General features: G+C 46.0%; 1 protein-coding gene across 4 annotated transcripts in view; it reads right to left on the bottom strand.

Annotated features, from left to right (window-relative positions):
• Positions 1-18,856, bottom strand: part of LMBR1L (limb development membrane protein 1 like) — a 52,891-nt gene extending 34,035 nt beyond the window's left edge. For 3 of the 4 annotated variants that reach the window (XR_014522645.1, XR_014522646.1, XR_014522647.1), the window contains exon 1: positions 18,421-18,839. Coding sequence is in view for 1 of the 4 variants with exons in the window: in XM_083490194.1 (XP_083346320.1) it covers positions 18,421-18,492 (72 nt within the window). In the remaining 3 variants the exon portion in view is untranslated. Of the gene's footprint in view, positions 1-18,420 lie in introns of all 4 variants that reach the window. The other variant, XM_083490194.1, reaches the window with a different exon arrangement.
• Positions 18,857-22,326: the final 3,470 nt, after the last annotated feature.

Below are 22,326 nucleotides of genomic sequence, written 5' to 3'. Positions count from 1 at the left end.
TACAGATCACTAGTCCTGGACCATTTGGTCATGTAATGTATGTTACCAGAACAAAGACAGGATGTTCTCATCTCCTGGAAAAGGGAGCGCCTTCCTTTCTCTTTATTCCAAAGAGGAAGTGGGGAGCGGCAGAGAAAAGCAGGGAGCAAAAACATTGGGACGAAATGCTAAGCAAACCTTCTTATGTGGTACTTCCCTCAAGGAGCAAAAGTCAAGGATGTTTTCCTCAATGTTCAAAGAGGCAAATGCAACTAATAGACTACATGGAAATGGCGGAAATGACTGGCAGAATTCGAGACCAGGGAGAAGAGCTGGTGGAAGAAGATTGGAGGAAATTTAAAATTTATTTACAGAAACATTGTAAAATTTTTGAATGCTGATGACGTTGAAATGAACTGAAGGGGTTCTAGCAACAAGGTAAAATGTAAGATGGAATTGGTAATAGATAAGCTAAATTGGATATGAATTTGCTGAACCAATTCTTAAAAGGGATACAAAAAAGGGAGGCGTGAGGAAGTCAGGAAAATAAGTTAACTAAAGATGAGAAATTTAAAAAGAGGGAGTTTTGTTTTCTTTTATATGTGTTTTTTCTTTTTCTTTTTTGTGTTTAATGTTTGTATTTTTGTATTTTGTAATTTTGTATTTTTCTGTTTTTGTATTTTTCTGAACTTTTCTATTGATAAAACTTAATAAAATATTTAAGTCTCAATGTTCAAAGAGGGCGTAAAACACCACTCAGACAAGGCCCTTGAGCAGAGGTAGCCAAACTGCAGATGATATTGGACTACGACTCCCATCACCCCCAACCATTGACCATGCCGGCTGGGGCTGATGGGAACTGTAGTACAAAACAACTGGAAAGGCAAGCAATGTATTGGTTACTTCTGCTCCAGAGAAAAACATGGTTTTCTGAGAATGAGGCTTGCAGTTCCACATTTAAGATTCTGCTTTGGGGCTTTGGTCAGGAAGAACCATTTCAAGCCAAGGCTGATAGTTCCAGAAACTTACCCCTAAATAAGAGAGCTTGAGCTGCAAAGGAGTGCATGTTCACACCCTGCTTTTTAATCCCAAATTGGCTCCCCAAATTATGACCCACAAAAAGACACAATACTGAATTTGCGTCACGCTTCACAGCAGCGAGAAATTTCAAGGGCAGGGCTGGGTGTGGCCTCTTCTGGAGGGAAAGATTACTAGAAACAGATCTATAAAAACATTGCAAAATGCCTTAGGAGGTCACTGCCACTTGCCTCCACCTAATAATAATAATAATAATTTTATTATTTATACCCCGCCCATCTGGCTGGCAATAAACCCACTACCTCAAACCAGGTTCCCAGACAGAGTCACCTTGTACCCCTACCAATTGTGGAGCCACATATATACTAATACAGACACAATTCTTTGAGTGCTACTTCTTATGTAGCCAAAATGCGAGGGGGGGCACTTCAAGGTTTACAGAAGTACAGTGGTACCTTGGTTCTCAAACAACATGGTTCCCAAACACCAAAAACCTGGAAGTGTTCCAGTTTTCAAACGTTTTTGGAAGCTGAACATCCAATGCGGCTGTCGGCTATTGTTTCCAGGGCACCTGCACCAATCAGAAGCTGTGCCTTGGTTTTCGAACACTTCGGAAGTCAAACAGACATCCAGAACGGATTAAGTTTGCCTCTTTTGCTATTTATTTTGCGGTTGGTTTTTTTTAAGGCTTTTTCAGTTAATTTGTTTTTGTGACTGCGTGGAACGCAGTTCAGCTACTGATTGACTGTGTGACTGCGGAAATAGATAAAAGCTCCCCCATCCAAACAACGACTATCATCAGTGCAGGTAAGAAAAAAAATAATTTTAATTTTCATCATCTACAATACTGGCTTCTTTATTTTATAGTACAGTACATTGATTATTGTTTTCATTTTATGGCTCAATGGTCTTGTTAGATAGTAAAATTCATGTTAAATTGCTGTTTTAGGTGTTGTTTTTAAAAGTCTAAAATGGATTAATCTGTTTTGCATTACTTTCTATGGGAAAGTGTGCCTTGGTTTTGGAACGCTTTGGTTTTGGAACGGACTTCCGGAACAGATTAAGTTTGAGAACCAAGGTTCCACTGTATTAAAAAGTCTTGTGAAAAAGCTGGCAGGGGTGTGTGACAGAAAACATCCCACTGTGTGTGCTGAATAGACATGGGATACTAATTGTTGTTGGAGTGGGAGTAGGAAAATGGAACAGTATGGCTAGAAACCTGAACAGGAGCAATTCCACACTGCAACTATTTGTTGCAGACCCCACTCACCAACACACACACACACACACACACACACACACACAGCACCCCTCCAAATGCCTTTGGGAAACCCAAGGTCCCATGCCAATAAGCCTGTCAACTAAACGCTGTAACCCTCGCAGCAAAACAAAACAAAATAAATTCTATAGACTTGCATCAGACCCCCGGAGGACTGAAATAATAAAGCACAGAGGGAGCAGCTTCAAAGAGCTCAAGTGTGGCAACTCAGCTTGCTTTGTAGGGTTATAAAAAAAGAAAAGGTAAAAGCCATGTTTCTAGCCCTCAGTGTTTCAGGAGCTTGGAAACATTTGGACAATGAAAGCTTGGGTGGGGTGGTGTTTGCAGAGACCAGGATGTTGTGTTTAAGAGTCTGGTCTCTCCCGGGGCTTATGCTTTTAAAAGGAAGTGCCAAACAGTCAACTCACACCAAAAGGGCATCCTTGAGCTTTGATAATTATTATTATACTATAAGGGTAGACTGTCCTGCCTGGGAAGTGGCACACCTGAGAGCTATGCAGCAGGACAGGTTGGAGTGGTTTTGTTTAGAATCTTCTAAAAGATGCCCTGAAGTTAACTTTTCCGAATGCAATAATAATTTATTATTTGTACCTTACCCATCTGGCTGGGTTTCCCCAACCACTCTGGGCAGTTTCCAACAAAGATTAAAAATACATTAAAATGTCACACATTAAAAACTTCCCTAAACAGGGCTGCCTTCAGATACCTTCTAAATGTCAGGTAGTTTATCTCTTTGATATCGGATGGGAGGGCGTTCCACAGGGCAGGTGCCACTACCTAGAAGGCCCTCTGCCTGGTTTCCCTGTAGCTTTGCTTCTTGCAGCGAGGGAACTGCCAGAAGGCCCTCAGCGCTGGATCTCAGTGTCTGGGCTGAATGATGGGGGTGGAGACGCTCCTTCAGGTATACTGGGCTTTAAAGGTCGGCACCAACACTCTGAATTGTACGCTCAGAAACGTACTGACTTCTACTGGGAACGCATAAGGAAAACATTGTACGGCCTACCCCACAGCCCTACCCCAACTGAAGCCGAGATAAAGCCGTGATAAAACGTTCGCCTCTACACAATTTCACTCCTACGGAAAAAAATCGTTGCAAAAACTTTCTGAGACGCACAGTTTCTAATGTTTTAATGCAACACTACCCTCCTTTTAAAAATAATGTATGCAAGGTGCTAGCCAATAACTATCGGAAGACCGCTGAAGAGCCTGCCTCCAGGGGTAGGGAAACTTTGTGGCTCCCCAAAGCTTCTCAGACTCCAATTCCCATCAGCTCCAGTTGTCACGGCCAACGGTAAAGGATGGGAACTGTAGTTGAGAAAAACAAAAATCTGGAGAGCCCCAGATTTCTACTCCTGTGTTTGAGGGAGAGGTTGGGAACAAGACACAGACCAGTGTCTAGATAATAAGAGGATCTCTACATTATTAGGGTTGCCGTATTTCAAAAAATGGAAATCCGGATACAGTTGTTGAACTGTTTTTGAGCTATTTTTAAGGAAATTTGCCAAGAAAACTACATGGGTTGCCATACACCTGGGTTTTCCCAGACATTTTTTTTCCAATTTTTGGAAATTTCACCCAGATGCTGTTTCCGAAGGATGAATCCCAGGTGTGTCCAAAAAATTCTGGACTTAGGGCAGCCTTAGTTACATTATCCTATTTGAGGGTTGATTTCCCTGCTGAATTGCTGAGGTGGAGCTGACTTGGAAGGAAGACAAAGAAGCACAGAAGACCTGAAGGACTTGATTTGGTAGGGCAACCAAAGGTCAGCTGGCCAGCCAGCATTGCTTACACACATACACACAGACAAGAGTTCAAGCCAGCCAGAAACCTGCTATGCCTGGAACACTAAACCTTCCAATAAGCATGCCTATCAGCATTGACCTCTGGCATGAGATTTCTGAACTTCTTTCAGAACCACTGGAAATTTTCTTGGCATGCAAAAATATTTTTTTATTGCTCTGCATATTTGTATGCAGTAAGATGTTCGCTGACGCAAGAACACGCAAGTAATCTGAAGCTGAAAGTTCAGATTTGGAGTTCCACGCTGTCTCTGCTGAAGCAAGGAGTTTGGCTCAGGAAATTTGGCCTGTTGTGGATGGGTGGAGGGAGCAGTGAAGATAATAAAAACAGGACAACTGTTCAGAATCTGAGTGTGGGAGGGAAAAACAGGTCTCAGCAACCAACTGCCTCTTCCAGTTTCTCAAGTGATACCCAAATACCTGTGCTCTCCCTCAAATGGAGACTATTGCTTCAGATGGTATTTGCACAAAACTAAATGCAGAATTGGGACGCGGGTGGCACTGTGGTCTAAACCACTGAGCCCCTTGGGCTTGCCGATTGGAAAGTCAGCAGTTCGAATCCCCGCAACAAGGTGAGCTCCCGTTGCTCAGTCCCAGCTCCTGCCAACCTAGCAGTTCGAAAGCACATCGAAGTGCAAGTAGATAAATAGGTACTGCTCCGGCAGGAAGGTAAACGGTGTTTCCGTGCGCTGCTCTGGTTTCACCAGAAGTGGCTTAGACATGCTGGCCACATGACCCAGAAAAACTGTCTGCAGACAAACGTCGGCTCCCTCGGCCAGTAAAGCGAGATGAGTGCCGCAACCCCAGAGTCATTCGCAACTTGACTTAACTTTCAGGGTCCTTTACCTTTATCTTTTTTAAATGCAGAATTACCCTTTCAGATGCCTAGAAGCTGGAAGGGGGAAATGTGAATGCTTTATAATCGGAGATATTTGGGAAGACCATGCTGGTCTCAATAGTTCTTTTGGCTCTGCAAAATGCACCTTAATCATCAGGAAAAAGGTTTATTGTCTTCACAAAAGCACTAAAAAGCATAATGCACGTGCATGGTTCCAGCTCAGCATCCCACTTGCGTTCCAAGACTATCAGACATTTTCTAAACCAGCTTCTACAGCAATAGAAGCTAGGTAGAAGCGTGCTTTTAACAAGAGAGAGATTAAAATTAAGAGCAGAGATGGTTTAAGATGCCGATCTCTGCAACCCAGAAAACAAATTGTCACCATTAACAAACATGGTGCCATTGTGGAATTGTAGAATGCACACAGCCCTGTTTGAGACTGAGGCACGCAATGACATTACATTTCAAACCAAGAATGCAGCAGGTTACCGGCTTCTCTCAATAAGTGGAGCAGAACACACACCGGTGACTCAAGCAAGGTGCTGTGAGGGTAGAGAATAGAGTGCCTGGCAAAGAACCATCGTGAAGAATTCAACACTAGGAAGAAAAGCTATCAAGGCTGTCCATGATAGGAATAACAAAGGAATAACACTTTGGCTTTTGAAGCTCTGGATGAATATGGTATTTAACAGGAAGTGAGTTTTCCTGTTATCAGTTCCATCCCCCCACAAAGACTGCCAAGTTGGAGGATAAAGTGCATAGCCTGCCCATTTGCCCATCCTTCAAATCAGCCGCCACATCCAATTATTCCGGCAGAAGGTCTCCATGTGCAGCATTTATTTGGGAGCGGCGGTGGCAGCCAGAGCATCTGCCAAGTCAGCTATTCTGCAAGCCACAAACTGCTTGTACTCTCAAAAGGCCCATTTCCAAAGTGCAAAACCAACTATGCTGGGAATCTCAACACAGGCTATGCCTATCGCACAGATCTCACCACAGAGCATTTTAATAATATCAATGAGCCCAGGTGCCCGGCATTGATGACTGCAAATGCTATTCTATTTTGGCTGGGGGAGAAATGTGCTAGCCCACAAAGGTTTACCTCAGAGCGCAGCAAGGCCTGGAGTTCAGTTCCAGATGGCAAAAAAGGATAACACAATTCTTTGTGTCAGGGACCAATGCTGTGTGAGTGTCTGGAGGATGGGTAGGCAAACTAAGGCCCAGGGGCCGGATCCGGCTTAATCGCCTTCTCAATCCGACCCACGGGCAGTCCGGGAATCAGTGTGTTTTTACATGAGTAGAATGTGTCCTTTCATTTTAAATGCATCCCTGGGTTATTTGTGGGGCCTGTCTGGTGTTTTTACATGAGTAGAATGTGTGTTTTTATTTAAAATGCATCTCTGGGTTATTTGTGAGGCATAGAAATTCGTTCAGTCCCCCCCCCTCCCCAAAAAAGTATAGTCCGGTCCCCTACAAGGTCTGAGGGACAGCGGACCGGCCCCTTGCTGAAAAAGTTTGCTGACCCCCTGGTCTGGAGGCAGTGTTAGAAACTGGAATAGAAAAGCTAGGAGCCAAATGGCTTCTGGGACTTGGGATATGGGAGCCAAAACAGAATGTTTAGTCGCCACGGTGGCGGGTCAGCAACACTTTTTATTATTTTGAACTAATACGCAATTCACATAAGTGACACATTGTTAATACCACAGTTTTAGCAGAAATTGTTAATATATGTTTAATTTGGTGTTTACAATAAAAATATCGGTATCTACTTCAGTTTTCAAAACACTCTACACTTTATTGTTAAACGCCTAGATGTAGTGTCTATCCTCAACATATACTTTGAGGCTTCAAAGCAAATACAGTGGTACCTCGGGTTAAGTACTTAATTCGTTCCGGAGGTCCGTTCTTAACCTGAAACTACTCTTAACCTGAAGCACCACTTTAGCTAATGGGGCCTCCTGCTGCCTCTGCGCTGCCGGAGCATGATTTCTCTTCTCATCCTGAAGCAAAGTTCTTAACCTGAAGCACTATTTCTGGGTTAGCGCTGTAACCTGAAGCATATGTAACCTGAAGTGTATGTAACCTGAGGAACCCCTGTACATTTCAGTAATCCTTCAGTGTCAGCCAGGTGGGAAAAAAATGGCACCCAGACTTTCTGAGGTGCTTGCAAATGGAGAATCTTCAGGTGCAAAGTGTGCCAGGAGCCCTGCTAATTTCGAACCCTGTCCGGAAGCGGTTGGAGGATGGGTGGCAGCTAATGGATTGTGACTGAGTTCTGACAAGGTAGAAGTATTGTTTCTGGGGGACAGAGGGTGGGCAGGTGTGGGGGACTCCCTGGTCTTAAATGGAGTAACTGCGCCCCATTGTTCCACCCTGTGGAACGCCCTCCCATCAGATGTCAAGGAGATGAAAAACTATACAGTGGTGCCCCGCAAGGCAAATGCCTCGCAAGATGGAAAACCCGCTAGACGAAAGGGTTTTCCGTTTTTGAGCTGCTTCGCAAGACGATTTCCCCTATGGGCTTGCTTTGCAAGACGAAAACGTCTTGCAAGTGATCCATTTTTTTTCCGCTCCCCCCCCCCTTTTTCTAAGACGCTAATAGCCTTTTAGCTGCTAATCCACTAATCCTTTAATAGCCGCTAAACCGCTAATAGCGCTAATCCGCTAATAGGGTTGCTTCGCAAGACGAAAAAACCGCTAGACGAAGAGACTCGCGGAACGGATTAATTTCGTCTTGCGAGGCACCACTGTATAACCTTTAGAAAACATCTGAAGGCAACCCTGTGGAGGGAAGATTTTTAATGTATAATGTTTTATTATGTTTTTATATATGTTGGAAGCTGCCCTGAGTGGCTGGGGTATAAATACTAAAATTATCATTATGGAATGGGATGTCCCTATTTTCACCGGAGAAATGTTGGAGGGTATGTGAATGTCATAAATGGGCATGGCTTTGGTATACAGTAACTACTGAAAGACACCCCAGGGGTACAGTAGCTTAAGCCCTCTAGAGAATGGATCGTTTTTTTTAGAGCTCTGCTGGGTGAGCAATAGATTGACAATTGGAAGAATGGAGGCCTATGAAACAGGATTATATCAGCTATAAAAAATGCTTGAGACACCCTTGAACTGACTGTCCTAAGGCTGAGGTTTCTGGTTTTTGCTTGTTAAAAGGCTTACTGGAATCTGCTGTCAAAATCCATCATTTAAAATCAATGTTGGAGGCTGCCTTGTACAAACACCAAATTCCATGGTCCATTAAAAAAATTACTCTTCGCTGTTCTTACAAAAGGTTCCATCTGCTGCTGAATCTGGAAGCTGCTACTGAAAGGATTAATCAGGGCTGTAGGAGAAAAGGCGCACAATTTGTGCTCATCAAAAGGATGGGGGGAAGCTTTCACAATGTTATGTCTCCCCTATTTTTTGGGTTAACCCAGGGGGAGCGGAGCAGAGAAAAGATAGCATTCAACTAACTTTTACTTAGAGTAGACCCATGACAATTAATGTGCCTAACAACAATTTAAATGGGTCTACTCTATGAAATTAGAGGAAATTCCTACCAATAGTACATAAAGAATTCTTTCGGTAGTACAGTTGTACCTCAGAAGTCGAACAGAATCCACTGGGGAAGTCCGTTTGACTTCTGAAATGTTCGACTTCCAAAGCACGGCTTCTGATTGGCTGCAGGAAGCTCCTGCAGCCAATAGGAAGCCGCGGGAGCCCAGTCAGACGTTCGGCTTCCAAAAGAACATTTGAAAACCAGAACACTCACTTCCGGTTTTCAATCGTTCGGGAGCCAAAACATTTGACTCCCAAGGCGTTTGGAAGCCGAGGTACGACTATACTTTTATGAACTGACTTTACATTTTACATCAGCTGGAGCCTGCAACTCCATCTATATATCATGACCAGCCACCATTAACTAATCTCTGGACGGACATCCCTCAGGAAATTGTGCACATGTATTCTTGCTTAGGGGGACGCGGGTGGTGCTGTGGGTTAAACCACAGAGCCTAGGACTTGTCAATCAGAAGGTGGGTGGTTCAAATCCCTGCGACGGGGTGAACTCCCATTGCTTGGACCCTGCTCCTGCCAATCTAGTAGTTCAAAAGCACGTCAAAGTGCAAGTAGATAAATAGGTACTGCTCCAGCAGGAAGGTAAACGGCGTTTCCGTGCGCTGCTCTGGTTCGCCAGAAGCAGCTTAGTCATGCTGGCCACGTGACCCGGAAGCTGTACACCGGCTCGCTCGGCCTACAGAGCGAGATGAGCGCCGCAACCCCAGAGTCGGTCACGACTAGACCTAATGGCCAGAGGTCCCTTTACCTATTCTTGCTTAACAACCGCTATAAAACTAAAGTTGTTTTTATCCCTGGGAATCATTTCCAGAGGGGGCAACTGCATTGGTCGTTTTAGCTGTAACACAGACCACCAAGAGCCTTGTGGCACCTCAGACTTTACTTGCACTTACTACGCATCAGTTTTCACAGACCTGAGTCCATTGCACCAGTGCAGGCTTTGGGCAACACACAGAAAGGGGCCAAAAAGTTGTCTTTGCTTTTCAGATAGTGTCCTTGAAGCAAGGGCAGCCAACGTGGGAGTCTCTAGATCAGACATAGGCAAACTCCGGCCCTCCCGATGTTTGGGACCACAATTCCCATCATCCCTAGCTAACGGGACCAATGGTCAGGGATGATGGGAATTGTAGTCCCAAACATCTGAAGGGCCGGAGTTTGCTTATGCTGGCTCTAGATCCTGCTGCTCTACAACTCCCATCATTCCTGGCTGTAGGAACATGCTAGGCTGGAACTGATAGGAACTGGAATCCAAAACATCTAGAGAGCACCAGGTTGCCTACCCCACTGTTGAGACTATGGGCTGGCTCATTGATGTATATGAGAATGGAGGAGCGATGTTGCACGGCAAATTCTTTCATTGTATGCAGTGGTACCTCGGGTTACATACGCTTCAGGTTACATACGCTTCAGGTTACATACTCCGCTAACCCAGAAATAGTACCTCGGGTTAAGAACTTTGCTTCAGGATGAGAACAGAAATCGTGCGGCGGCAGCGGGAGGCCCCATTAGCTAAAGTGGTGCTTCAGGTTAAGTACAGTTTCAGGTTAAGAATGAACCTCCGGAACTAATTAAGTACTTAACCCGAGGTACCACTGTATAAGCTAGGCGCCAAATGGCTCCTTGAAACAAGGTTGCAGTCGCCAAAACAGACTGTCTAGTTGCCATTTGGGGGCAAGACGCCCCTAAAGGCTTATTTTTCAAATGATGGGCTGACAGTGATCAATTCTCAGTCAAACATCTGGATAGTTCAGATGACAACCTTGAGCTAGGTTAAGAGCTCTGAGAACATAAAGAAGAAAAGTCCCTTGATCCAGGGGCAGTCCACATATATATTGGCCTATTCCAACCTCTTTTTCTTAACAGGGACTGCTCCTGCTCAGGCTGCACACACACAAAAGCAATTTGGTTCCAGAAATTCATTCCAGTTGTGCAGATAACATGTAAGTGACAGAATTCTACAGCATGGGGTATTAGTGTGTGAAAACAGTCCAGAACCAATAATCCCCACGAATGCACCTCCAGATGGCAGAGACGTCAAACGCCATCTTGGCACCCAGGCATTTTCACTTGGTCACAAGTGGTCAAAAGCCAGGTGCAAAATTCGCCTAGCTAATTTCAAGCACTGCTGAGAACATGAGATGGCAGCAATGCAGGAAGCATCCTAATAAATCATAGAATCATAGAGTTGGAAGAGACCACAAGGGCCATCGAGTCCAACCCCCTGCCAAGCAGGAAACACCATCAAAGCACTCCTGACATATGGTTGTCAAGCCTCTGCTTAAAGACCTCCAAAGAAGGAGACTCCACCACACTCCTTGGCAGCAAATTCCACTGTCGAACAGCTCTTACTGTCAGGAAGTTCTTCCTAATGTTTAGGTGGAAATCCTTATGCCAAAGACGTTTTCAGGTCAACAGTTCTACCTGGGGGGAAATTCTGGAAGCATGCCTGCAGCAGCCGATGAAACACAACCACTGAGCCTAAGCTGGCTCAAAGATTACTACAGTATCTGGATGGCTCAAGGGGATGAATTATGCATGCCTCTCGTGTTTGAATGTTTGCTGGATTTTTAGAAGTGCAAAGAGTAGCATTATGGCACACAAGCAAACACGGGGATGCAACCAACCTACAGTTCAACACACACCCCATATCTGATCTCCTGTCGAAGCCTATTCTTACTCCTCAGTTTTAAAAATGACATAAATTAAAGGGAGATTGGTCTATCGCCTCCAATTAGACAGGAATGGCTAGCTGGCTAGAAGCTCTGGGTTCAGAATAAGTATGCCATTGAACGCCAGTTACCTTAAAGGACCAGTGAGCTACAGCACTGATGCCCTGCTTCTGAGCTTCTCAGATGCATGTGGTCACTTCTTTGAACAGACTATACAGTGGTACCTCTAGTTACAGATGCTTCGGGTTACAGACTCCACAAACCCAGAAATAGTACCTTGGGTTAAGAACTTTGCTGCAGGACGAGAACAGAAATCGTGCAGTGGCGGCACAGCAGGAGGCCCCATTAGCTAAAGTGGTACCTCAGGTTAAGAACAGTTTCAGGTTAAGAACAGACCTCCAGAACGAATTAAGTTCTTAACCCGAGGTACCACTGTAGAGATGCAGGACAAAATGCTTGGCCTGTTTCAGGAGAACTCTTCTTATTTTTTCAACATGGTGCCCTTCGTATGCTCAGCGCTAAAAAATCATTACAGTGGTACCTCAGGTTACATACGCTTCAGGTTACATACACTTCGGGTTACAGACTCCACTAACCCAGAAATAGTACCTCGGGTTAAGAACTTTGCTTCAGGACGAGAACAGAAATCGTGCAGTGGCGGCACAGCAGGAGGCCCCATTAGCTAAAGTGGTGCTTCAGGTTAAGAACAGTTTCAGGTTAAGAACAGACCTCCGGAAGGAATTAAGTATGTAACCAGAGGTACCACTGTATGTGGTAAGTACCAAATGGCTCCTTAAACCAGGGCTGCAGTTCCCAAATCAGAATGCTTAGTTGCCATTTTGGAGCCAGATGACTCAAAAGTCCTCCCCACCCCGTACGACTGTTTGGTTCCTGCAATTCATTCCGATTGTGCAGATGTAATATAACAGGTAGAGTTCTGCAGGATACCGGTATGTTGCTAGTGAGTGAAAACAGTCTAGATCCAATGATTCGCAGGCTTCCACCTCCAGCTGGTGGAGAAGTCAGGAGCCATCCTGGCCCCCAGGCATTTTCACTTGGTCGCAAGCCTTCAATAGCCAGGTACAAAATCTGCCTGTCGCCTAGCAAATTTCGAACACTGATGTTGCTCAACTACAATTCCCATCAGATCCAGCTGGCATAAGTCAGTGGTCAGGAATTATGGGAGTTGTAGTCCAGCAGGAAGGGAAAGGGAATTATGTTACCTAACCCTGGACTAAATTCCTTGGGCATGCTTGTCAACACATCCCAGCGGCTCAACACCGGCTCCTCCCAAGTGAAAACACGCACGTTTAAAGGTCGCTTCTTCTGCCAACATGGCCCTCTAGAGCAGGGGTCAGCAAACTTTTTCGGCAGGGGGCCGGTCCACTGTCCCATAGACCTTGTGGGGGGCCGGACTATATCTTGGGAAAAAATAAAAATGAACGAATGCCTATGCTCCACAATAACCCAGAGATGCATTTTAAATAAAAGCACACATTCTACTCATGTCAAAACACCAGGCAGGCCTCACAAATAACCCAGAGATGCATTTAAAATGAAAGGACACATTCTACTCATGTAAAAACACTGATTCCTGGACCGTCAGATTGAGAAGGCAATTGGGCCGGATGTGGCCCCCGGACCTTAGTTTGCCTACCCACGCTCTAGAGCTATACACTTGTCTTACGCAACTTCCCAGCATTATCCCGGATAAGCAGATTACTGAAGCCGTTACAGAACTCCAAATCCCTGCTAACGCTCCGGAGTCCACAGATGGGACTTCGGACTAACCTTTAGCACACAAAGCCACGTTGGGAAGCTGAACTCGCTGCACCAGAGAGGGAGGGATGCCAGGAATCTCACGGCTTGCCAACCTCCTCATATCATGCATAAGCTGCATGCGGAGCTGTCTCTGGGCAGAGACAGGGCCACAAATAGAGATGCAACTCTTGCAAATGCTGCCATCCAGAAAAAAACAACATCCCACCCAGCACTCTGAAACTGAGCTGCTTGTGCATCAGGTGCCAAAATGGAACTCTTAGCAAGCATTCCAGAAGCTTCACTTCAGAAGTCCCTGTGTGACACAGCAGAGTCTTGACTTAAATCTGGGAAGGGCGGGGGACAAAGAGAGAGAAAGGCCATTACCTTAAAAACCATTGTAAACAGTGAAAATCGTCAGTAGGATTCGAATAACACTTGTCGTTTAACGGTGAATTTTGAATATAATGGAGATGGAAACGATTTGGATTATAGTGGTACCTCGGTCCTCGAACAAAATCCGTTCCGTAAGCCTGTTTGGCTTCTGAAACGTTCAGAAACCGAGGCGCGGCTTCCTGTTGGTTGCAAGAGCTTCTTGCACTCAGCAGAAGCTGTGTCGCACATTCGGGTTCCCAAAAATGTTTGAAACAGGAAGCATTCACTTCCGGGTTTTCGGCGTTCAGGAACCGAGGTTCCACTGTATTATAAAAGATGCAAGAGGAAACGATTAATAATAGGACCCACAAAGGGGAGGAGGGAGGTCCGGGAGATTCTTTGGAATCTTGTCTTTATGTTGTATGTTTGTGATTGTAAAAAATTTAATTTGAAAACCAAATAAATAATTTAAAGAGAGAGAGAGAAAGTCCAGGAGAGTTTCTAATGGAGGTCTAACACAGGCTACTCCCCCATGGTGAAAGCAGCACAGCTTTAGGGAAAGTTCTGCTCATTGTAGAGCTAGAAAAGATTCAGGAAAGGGGAATCCACAAGTTGAAGGGGTTGGTGCAAGTCTCCTATGAGGAAGGCTTGCAAGACTGGCAGCTTCCAAGTAAAGGGGAGAAGGCATGATAAGAGGTGTGTATCATGACTGGAGGGAAGACATCAAATTTACAGCATGCTACAATTTAAAAGAGGGACCCAGGTGGCGCTGTGGGTTAAACCACAGAGCCTAGGACTAGCCAATCAGAAGGTTGGCGGTTCATAGAATCATAGAATTGGAAGAGACCACAAGGGCCATCGAGTCCAACCCCCTGCCAAGCAGGAAACACCATCAGCGCACTCCTGACATATGGTTGTCAAGCCTCTGCTTAAAGACCTCCAAAGAAGGAGACTCCACCACACTCCTTGGCAGCAAATTCCACTGTCGAACAGCTCTTATTGTCAGGAAGTTCTTCCTAATGTTTAGGTGGAAATCCCTGTCGAATCCCCGTGACGGGGTGAGCTCCCATTGCTCGGTCCCTGCTCCTGCCAACCTAGCAGTTCGAAAGCACGTCAAAGTGCAAGTAGATAAACAGGTACCACTCCGGCGGGAAGGTAAACAGCGTTTCCGTGTGCTGCTCTGGCTCGCCAGAAGCGCTTAGTCATGCTGGCCACATGACCCCGAAGCTGTACGCCGGCTCCCTCGGCCAATAAAGCAAGATGAGCGCCGCAACCCCAGAGTCGGCCACGACTGGACCTAATGGTCAGGGGTCCCTTTACCTTTACAGTTTAAAAGAGAATTGCATGAAAATGCTTTGCAGGTGACATTTGACACTGGTTAAGTTAGCTAAAATATTTAGATCCAGGACAAGCGTATGTTAGAAATGCAGGGAGGCTGAAGGCACATGGATTCACTCTAAAAAGATTAGACAGTTTGGGGAAATGATTTACAACGAGCTTAAGAAAATGTTTACATGCTCTTTCCTGAAAAACCCCTGAAGCCTTCCTGCTAGGAATTATGGGTCATGAAATTCCAAAAAAGTTCAGGAGAATCTTTATGTAAGCCAGAATTATAGCAGCCAGAATTTTAATTGCAAAAGACGGGGAAGGATAGGATATACCATCTAAACTAGATTGGCAAAACCAATTAAGGGAATACGCTGAACTGGTGAGACTATCAGGTTAAGAGACGTTGCAGATGAAAAATTTATCAGAGAATGGGACATATACAGAGTTTATGCAAAAGAACACTGTCAAATTACTAATCTGTTGGCAGGTTTTTTACAGCTGTATCTTGCCCTTCCTTCTAGACACTGAGAGTAGTGTGCATGGCATTCCCAAATGGTCTTTCATTCAGATCCTGATCTTCTGAACTTCAGAAATACACCAAGACAACAAACGCTCATTCGTATGTACAGCTCACAGAAAAGAGAAAGCTCCTGAAAGCAAGTGTCAGTATGGCTGAGAACAGTTCTGAACACCTTTGAGGCTTGTTTGGCTAAGCAGCTTTTGCCTCCCAAACATACAACTTAACAGCAAAATAGGGACACGTATGCCAGTCCTTCACAGACACAGATAGCCATCTATCTGCATGCATTTCTTAGAGGTTGGCATCCTGGCCAGGTCACACCCTAGAGTTTCTCCCACACACCTTTAAAATGGCATCTGAATTGGGAAATTATGTTAAGGACAGTTTCTACGCTCTCTTCCTCCTTCCTCCCCTGTTAGGAAACACTCTAAGGAGGTCACACAGCATGTGGAAGAGCAAGACAGGCATCAGGAGGGGAAGCGGGGAGACACAAAAACATGGCTGTAACCTCTCCCAATTCTGTTTTCAAAAGGGTACAGTGAGAAGTACCCAGCCTGTGATCTGGAAATGCCAACTTTATTTGCACAAAGGCCAAGCGACCAGTTCACCAAAGGAAAACCCAGGCAAGATGTTTGCTGTCACATACTCTATTGTGAAGCAAGCCACGATTATTCCAATTTCCAGAAAAGCTTGAAGGTGGGACTAAGATGCCTCAAGGTTACCCAGTCAGAGAAGATGCCGTTTGAAAATGGAGGCACAAGCAGTTGATAAAATTTTGAAACCTCAAGCCCAGAGATGGGGAAACAACAGCCTTTCATTTTATGGAACTACAGCTCCCATCGTCGCTGGTTGGGCTGATTGGAATAGGAATAGTTCCCTTATTTCTGGCACTAGACCACCTGCTGTATCATCACCAAGGGCAAATCAAATGCGCACACACACAAATCCTCCAGAAATGAACACAAACATGCAACCTTCTGCTTTCATGAACCAGCTTGGAATAAGTATTTGAACATTACAGATGGTCTGGCCTGCCCAGCCCTGACTCAGCCAGCCCATGACACCAGACTTCTCTTGGTCAGGAAGACCCACAGCAACGAATGCTTCTTATTTCAGCTATCAAGGCACACACATACACCTCACAACTCATCCGTGCCAAACATGCTGTTGGAGAATGCAAAACAAAAGCAGTCAGCAGCTTAGACCAGGGGTCAGCAAACTTTTTCAGCAGGGGGCCGGTCCACCAGCCCTCAGACCTTGTGGGGGGCTGGACTATTTTTTGAAAAAAATAATGAGCGAATTCTTATGCCCCACAAATAACCCAGAGATGCATTTTAAATAAAAGGACGCATTCTACTCATGTAAAAACACCAGGCGGTCCCACAAATAACCCAGAGATGCATTTTAAATAAAAGGACACATTCTACTCATTTAAAAATACGCTGATTCCCAGACTGTCCACGGGCCGGATTTAGAAAGCGATTGGGCCGGATTCGGCCCCAGAGCCTTAGTTTGCCTACCCATGAGCTAGACTCTAGGCTTCTCAAAGCAGAGTCCAGCCTGCTTTTGCTCACCAGAAAAGCACAATGTGCACCAATGGTTCTAGAGAAATACTATATGGGACCTGGGCAAGAAGACTAGGGCTCCAATATCCACTGGGTTGTGAAGCATGCTGGGTTGCCTTGGTCAGGTCAGGTCAGTATTTAATGATTAGCCATTGTTATATTTATATCCCATCTTTCCTCCGAGCAGCGAAAGCTGGTATACAACGCATTTCCCTCTCTCCTTTTTATCATCACAACAACTCTGTGGGGTAGGTTAGAATGAGAGGTAGTGACTGGGCCAAGGTCACCCAGTGGGCGTCAGCAGACTCAATCAATAGAGCATGGGCAAAATATTTTTGCATTGCAGGGGGCTGACCTAGATCACCCTTGTGGTCCCTTTCAACTCCACCGTTCTGTTATTCTAGATACAGAAGTTGTCCCAAGAACTCCTGTTATGAGGGCAGCTCTATAAATGGGTCCGTATAGTTAAAGCTATGGTTTCCCCAGTAGTGATGTACGGACGTGAGAGCTGGACCATAAAGAAGGCTGATCGCCAAAGAATTGATGTTTTTGAATTATGGTGCTGGAGGAGACTCTTGAGAGTCCCATGGACTGCAAGATGATCAAACCTCTCCATTCTTAAGGAAATCAACCCTGAGTGCTCACTGGAAGGACAGATCCTGAAGCTGAGGCTCCAATACTTTGGCCACCTCATGAGAAGAGAAGACTCCCTGGAAAAGACCCTGATGTTGGGAAAGATTGAGGGCACAAGGAGAAGGGGACGACAGAGGACAAGATGGTTGGACAGTGTTTTTGAAGCTACCAGCATGAGTTTGACCAAACTGCGGGAAGCAGTGGAAGACAGGAGTGCCTGGCGTTCTCTGGTCCAGGGGGTCACGAAGAGTCGGACATGACTAAACGGCTAAACAACAACAACTATAAATGGGGGGGCACACACAAATAAGTCACTCAAATAAAAAGAACAACTTTGTGCAACGACATTAATTTTGTCTTTTAATTACTGCATAATTACAGATTATGTCGTTGCTAATTTAAGAACTCCACGAGAAACAGATAAATACAAACGGGGCGGAAAAGAAGATTCTGGTTGTCTCAGCCGCCGTAAATAAGTTGACTCACTGCTTATTCTCTAAGTGAGCAAAACTCTGCAAGTGACATGCTCGACCTCAATTTCTCAACCCGCCTTCTCAACTACCAGGTTATGACAGCACAATCCTCTGTGTTGGAGAGACGTTTCACCGCAGAGGCGGCCTGACGGGACTTGTTGCTCCCTCCTACCTGAAAATCGTGGGCTTTTCCGTCTTGCCAGCCAATGCCCCCTTCACAGCCTGTGTGTCAGGCAGCCTACGGTACCACGGGAAGTAATCGCTGCTGACCCCCACCCCCACCCCCCAGGTCTAGGCTTCCCATATTTCAAAGGCTGAAAATCGGCGGACGGAAAAGTTGTCGAGCTATTTGTTTACGCCAAAGTTCTAGCTATGCTAAGCGGAAATCGGCACCGCCGACGTCGGTGGCCAAGCGTCCGGATTTCCCCGGACACGCAGTGTGTCTCCGGGAAATTCCGGGCGTGCGACCACCCGAGAACATGGGTGGGGTCTGGGTGCAAGTCGCTTACTCTTCTGTGACTCAAAGCCAACTCTCCCCCCCCCCGCCTTTGCTGTCCCGGGAACATCCCCGTACCGCCGGCCGTCTACTCACGAGGCACTCCCGGACCCGCTCGTGGAAGAGCTGCTCCCGCGTCGACAGCACATCGCCTTCCGCGGAGTCCATGCTCTGGTCAGCATGGCTGAAGGCGAGAAGGGCTGGCTCGGGAGCCGGGGGAAGCAGCGCGCGGGAATCCCAGAGGCGCCCCAGGGCGGGAGCCACAATGGAGAAAGCAGAGAGCTCCGTCCGCTTTCCTCCTCCTCCTCCTCCGGCTTCGCAGGCGCCTCTTATATGGGGGGTGGGGGTCCCTTTCGACGTCACAATGGCGCGGCGACGTCACAATGTACCCTCGGCCGCAGCCCACGGAGCTCCGCGTTCCATTCTTAAAGAGACACGGCCCCCCACCCGCCAGCCAACGACGCCACTCTCGCAGCAAAGGAAGGAGGCAGCCTGACGACGCCAGCTCCCCTTCGACGGAAACGCGCCGATTGGCTGGAGATGGGCTCGTTATCATTGGCTGCCTCCGTAGACCGCGGCTCAACCTGGTAGGCCGAGCGGGGCGTCCATTATTCCGCAGGTAGCCACGCCCACCCGCGCCTGTGAGCGCAGCAACTCCAGAGTCGTCCGCGACTCGACCTAAAGGTCAGGGGTCCCTTTACTTTACATTTATCTCTTCCTTTCTCTGCCCCGGTGCGGCACCCTCCTTGAGACAGGGAGGCTCTTTTGAAGTTCGAGGGAAAGTTTCTAGAAGGTCATAGACCCTGAGGATCATCTGCGGGAAATAATTGCATACAGCTGAAAACGCTGGCAGCATTAAGATAAATTCAACTGTGTAAACAAGTTTTGATGGATGCAATAATGGAATACGGCATGGTATAGTTTTTGTAAAATGTGCTGGGATTTATGAAACGTGAAATGAACCATGGAAGGAGAAGAAGGGAAGTCACTGATATTTTAAGGATGTAAAATGAGTATTTTAAAATAGAAAAATTAATAATTATTATATATATATAAAGGATCATCTAGTCCAAACTAGATGCAGGAATATGTAGCTGTCCCATATGGGGATCGAACCTGCAACCTTTGGCATTATCAGCACCAAGCTGTACCCAAAATCTGCTGGGAGCTCAGACGCTGCAGCTGCTAGATTTAATCTGGAGCATTTAGTCCATCTGCTAAAGATCTGGGTCAGTTCGCTCGATAAAGTTTATTTGTGCTCTCTGGAGCTGTTGAACTGCTGGTTGGAAAAGCACTAAATGTTATCCCATGCAGCTTGCACAGTTCTGTTCTCGGTGTGACTCTCCCTGTCCGAGAACTAGAGTAACAAGACACAGTTTGGTGCACACACTTAACAACAACAATTTATTATACGCCACCCATCTGGCAGAGTTTCCCCAGCCACTCTGAGTGGCTCCCAACAGAATACAGAAAACACGATAAAACATCAAACATTAAAAACTTCCCTAAACAGGGCTGCCTTCAGACATCTTCTAAAAGTCAGACAGTTGTTTATTTCCTTGACATCTGATGGGAGGGCGTTCCACAGGGCGGGCGCCACTACCGAGAAGGCCCTTTGCCTGGTCCCCTGTAACCTCACTTCTCGCAGGCAGGGAACCACCAGAAGGCCCTCGGCGCTGGATCTCAGTGTCTGGGATGAACGATGGGGGTGGAGACTCACGCACCCCACACATGTTTACACATACACATGCACAAACACACAACATGAACACACACACCCCTCCCTACGTTTGTTCTTAAAGGGCATAAAATGTCCAACATAACTTAGACTCACAGAATTGTAGAGTTGGAAGGGACCCTGAGAGTCACCTAGTCCAACCCCTTTGTTGACAATGGAACAGTGCGCCATTGGGAGGGAAGTCAAACCATTGGAGAGTTACAGTGCCTGTTGTGGCTATAGAGACTGATACCAGAGAGACATGTTTGCTTTCTTGCTGGTTGGTGCAGATGCTGGGACAATGTCCTGCTTGGGGCACAGCCCTCCCACTGAAAATGTCAAGCTTTTTTTTTTTTTTAATCTGAAAATCTCAAAACCGCATATAAAGATTGAAATATTTGAAGTGGGATCATGCACAATTGTGATTATGCAATAAAAGACACCTGGAAGTGCCATTAAACTCTCAATGCCTCCCTATGGTGCGTTTCACAGTGTGGACAGCTGGTTGTAGTGCCTTGCCATGTGGCAGAGTCAGGACAAGCATCCAAGGTTGGCATTTGGGGCTCATGTAGATCCATGGGGCTGCATGGACTTCTTTCACTTGCCTTGCATTCCCCCCCCCCCCGTCACTTGTAAACATTGGGTTGATAGTGTTGCAGGAATTTATGTATAGGTTGGAGGGGGGTTGCCCCTCCAGCAGATATCATGCACATGCAGCCCACTACCAAAACCAGCACAATCGCTTTTGTGATTTGTCCCCACAAAACACTTCATCACAGTTTCTTCCTATCTATTCAAACAGCCTTTGCTGCACAATACCAAATGTGACAATTCACTGATAAATGTATCTATGTACTGGCTCACTGGGAAAACTTCAGAAATTCATATAGACATGTGAGCTCAGCTACTGAGCAGCCCCTCTGCCTGAGTGATAATCCCTGGCATCCTGATACCTGAGTGCCAGACAGGTAGCCATTCCATAAATAACAAACCCAGATGAAGACAAAAGGGTATGATTAACTTGGCTGGGAAACGGGGAAGTGTAAATATTTTTTTTTTGTTACACTTGATGGGTGTTTGGTGGAGGGCAAGGAGAACCATGGGGCAGGGTCCAGGATGCTCAGATTACTGCCACCAGACCTCCCCTTTCATGATGTAACCGTGATGTATGAGTGATGTAGCTTTGGGGGGTGTAACATGGGGATTAGCAGCTAATAAAAGTTTGGTGGCTCTTTTGTTTGGGGCTTCCATCTTGTTCCACCTTGTGGCAGGTGGGAGTCCTGTCGCGACAGTCTTCAATAAAGACCAAGCCTACTGGCTGCTGTTTTGCTCTGGTATTCCTGGTGGGTGTCCTTGTTTTTTGTCCAAGGGAGCTCTCAGATTTCTCCGTTCACAATAGGCAGTGAGGAAGAGAAGAGCCAACTAAGGGGTTCATGCTCAGGGCCCCTCGCAAAACCTGGACCCAACAGTGGATGAGACAAGCCTTATGTCTCTCTGCATAGAGTAATTGAGGCACCTGACTCACTGCCATGCGCTTAGCCTGAGACGCCACACCATATAATCAAAACCACTAAATAAGGGTTTGCATCACAATTAAGATTCTGTGCTTTATTACACTGTTGAGGGTTCACTGCCCAGCATGACCTATGAAAACATACAGCATGCCAGTTTATTGTTCTCATGACAGCTACTCATTGTGACCAATTCCCCAATTTTACCATGCATTAAGTTCAGACCTGCTCTCATTGCGCACCCTGGAAATAGCCATATGCATATAGCGCCATCTAGAGGCCTTGCAAGAATTAGAAAAACAACCAGGGAGGTTATCTTCGGAGAAGGTGCACGACATGGTATCCCTCTCAAAAGACATCTATGCCACATTGGCACCATCTATTTGAAGCAAAACGGTACCACTCTAAACAGTCACGTCACACAAATGCCCAATAATTATGAGAGCTGTGGTTTGTTAAGAGTGCTGAGCATTGTTAGGGAGGCCCCTATTGACCTCACAAAGCTACAATTCTCACAGCGGCTTAACAATACCTCATCACGGGGAAAGATAGGAATCGAGTGCTTATGTGCTCATGTCCTGCTTTCAGCAATTTCTTCTTCTTCTGTTCATTAAGTTCCATACCTCTCCCAGAGCTGGCTTGTAGGTCCTTTAAAGCCAATTAATCCAGAATGCGGCAGCTAGACTGGTGACTGGGAGTGGCCCCCGAGACCATATTACACCGGTCCTGAAAGACCTGTATTGGCTCCCAGTACGTTTCTGAGCACAATTCAAA

The sequence above is a fragment of the Podarcis liolepis genome (assembly GCF_965112155.1).
Source record: "Podarcis liolepis genome assembly, chromosome: 2".
Taxonomy (NCBI): domain Eukaryota; kingdom Metazoa; phylum Chordata; class Lepidosauria; order Squamata; family Lacertidae; genus Podarcis; species Podarcis liolepis.
This window is presented reverse-complemented; position numbering and strand designations above follow the sequence as displayed.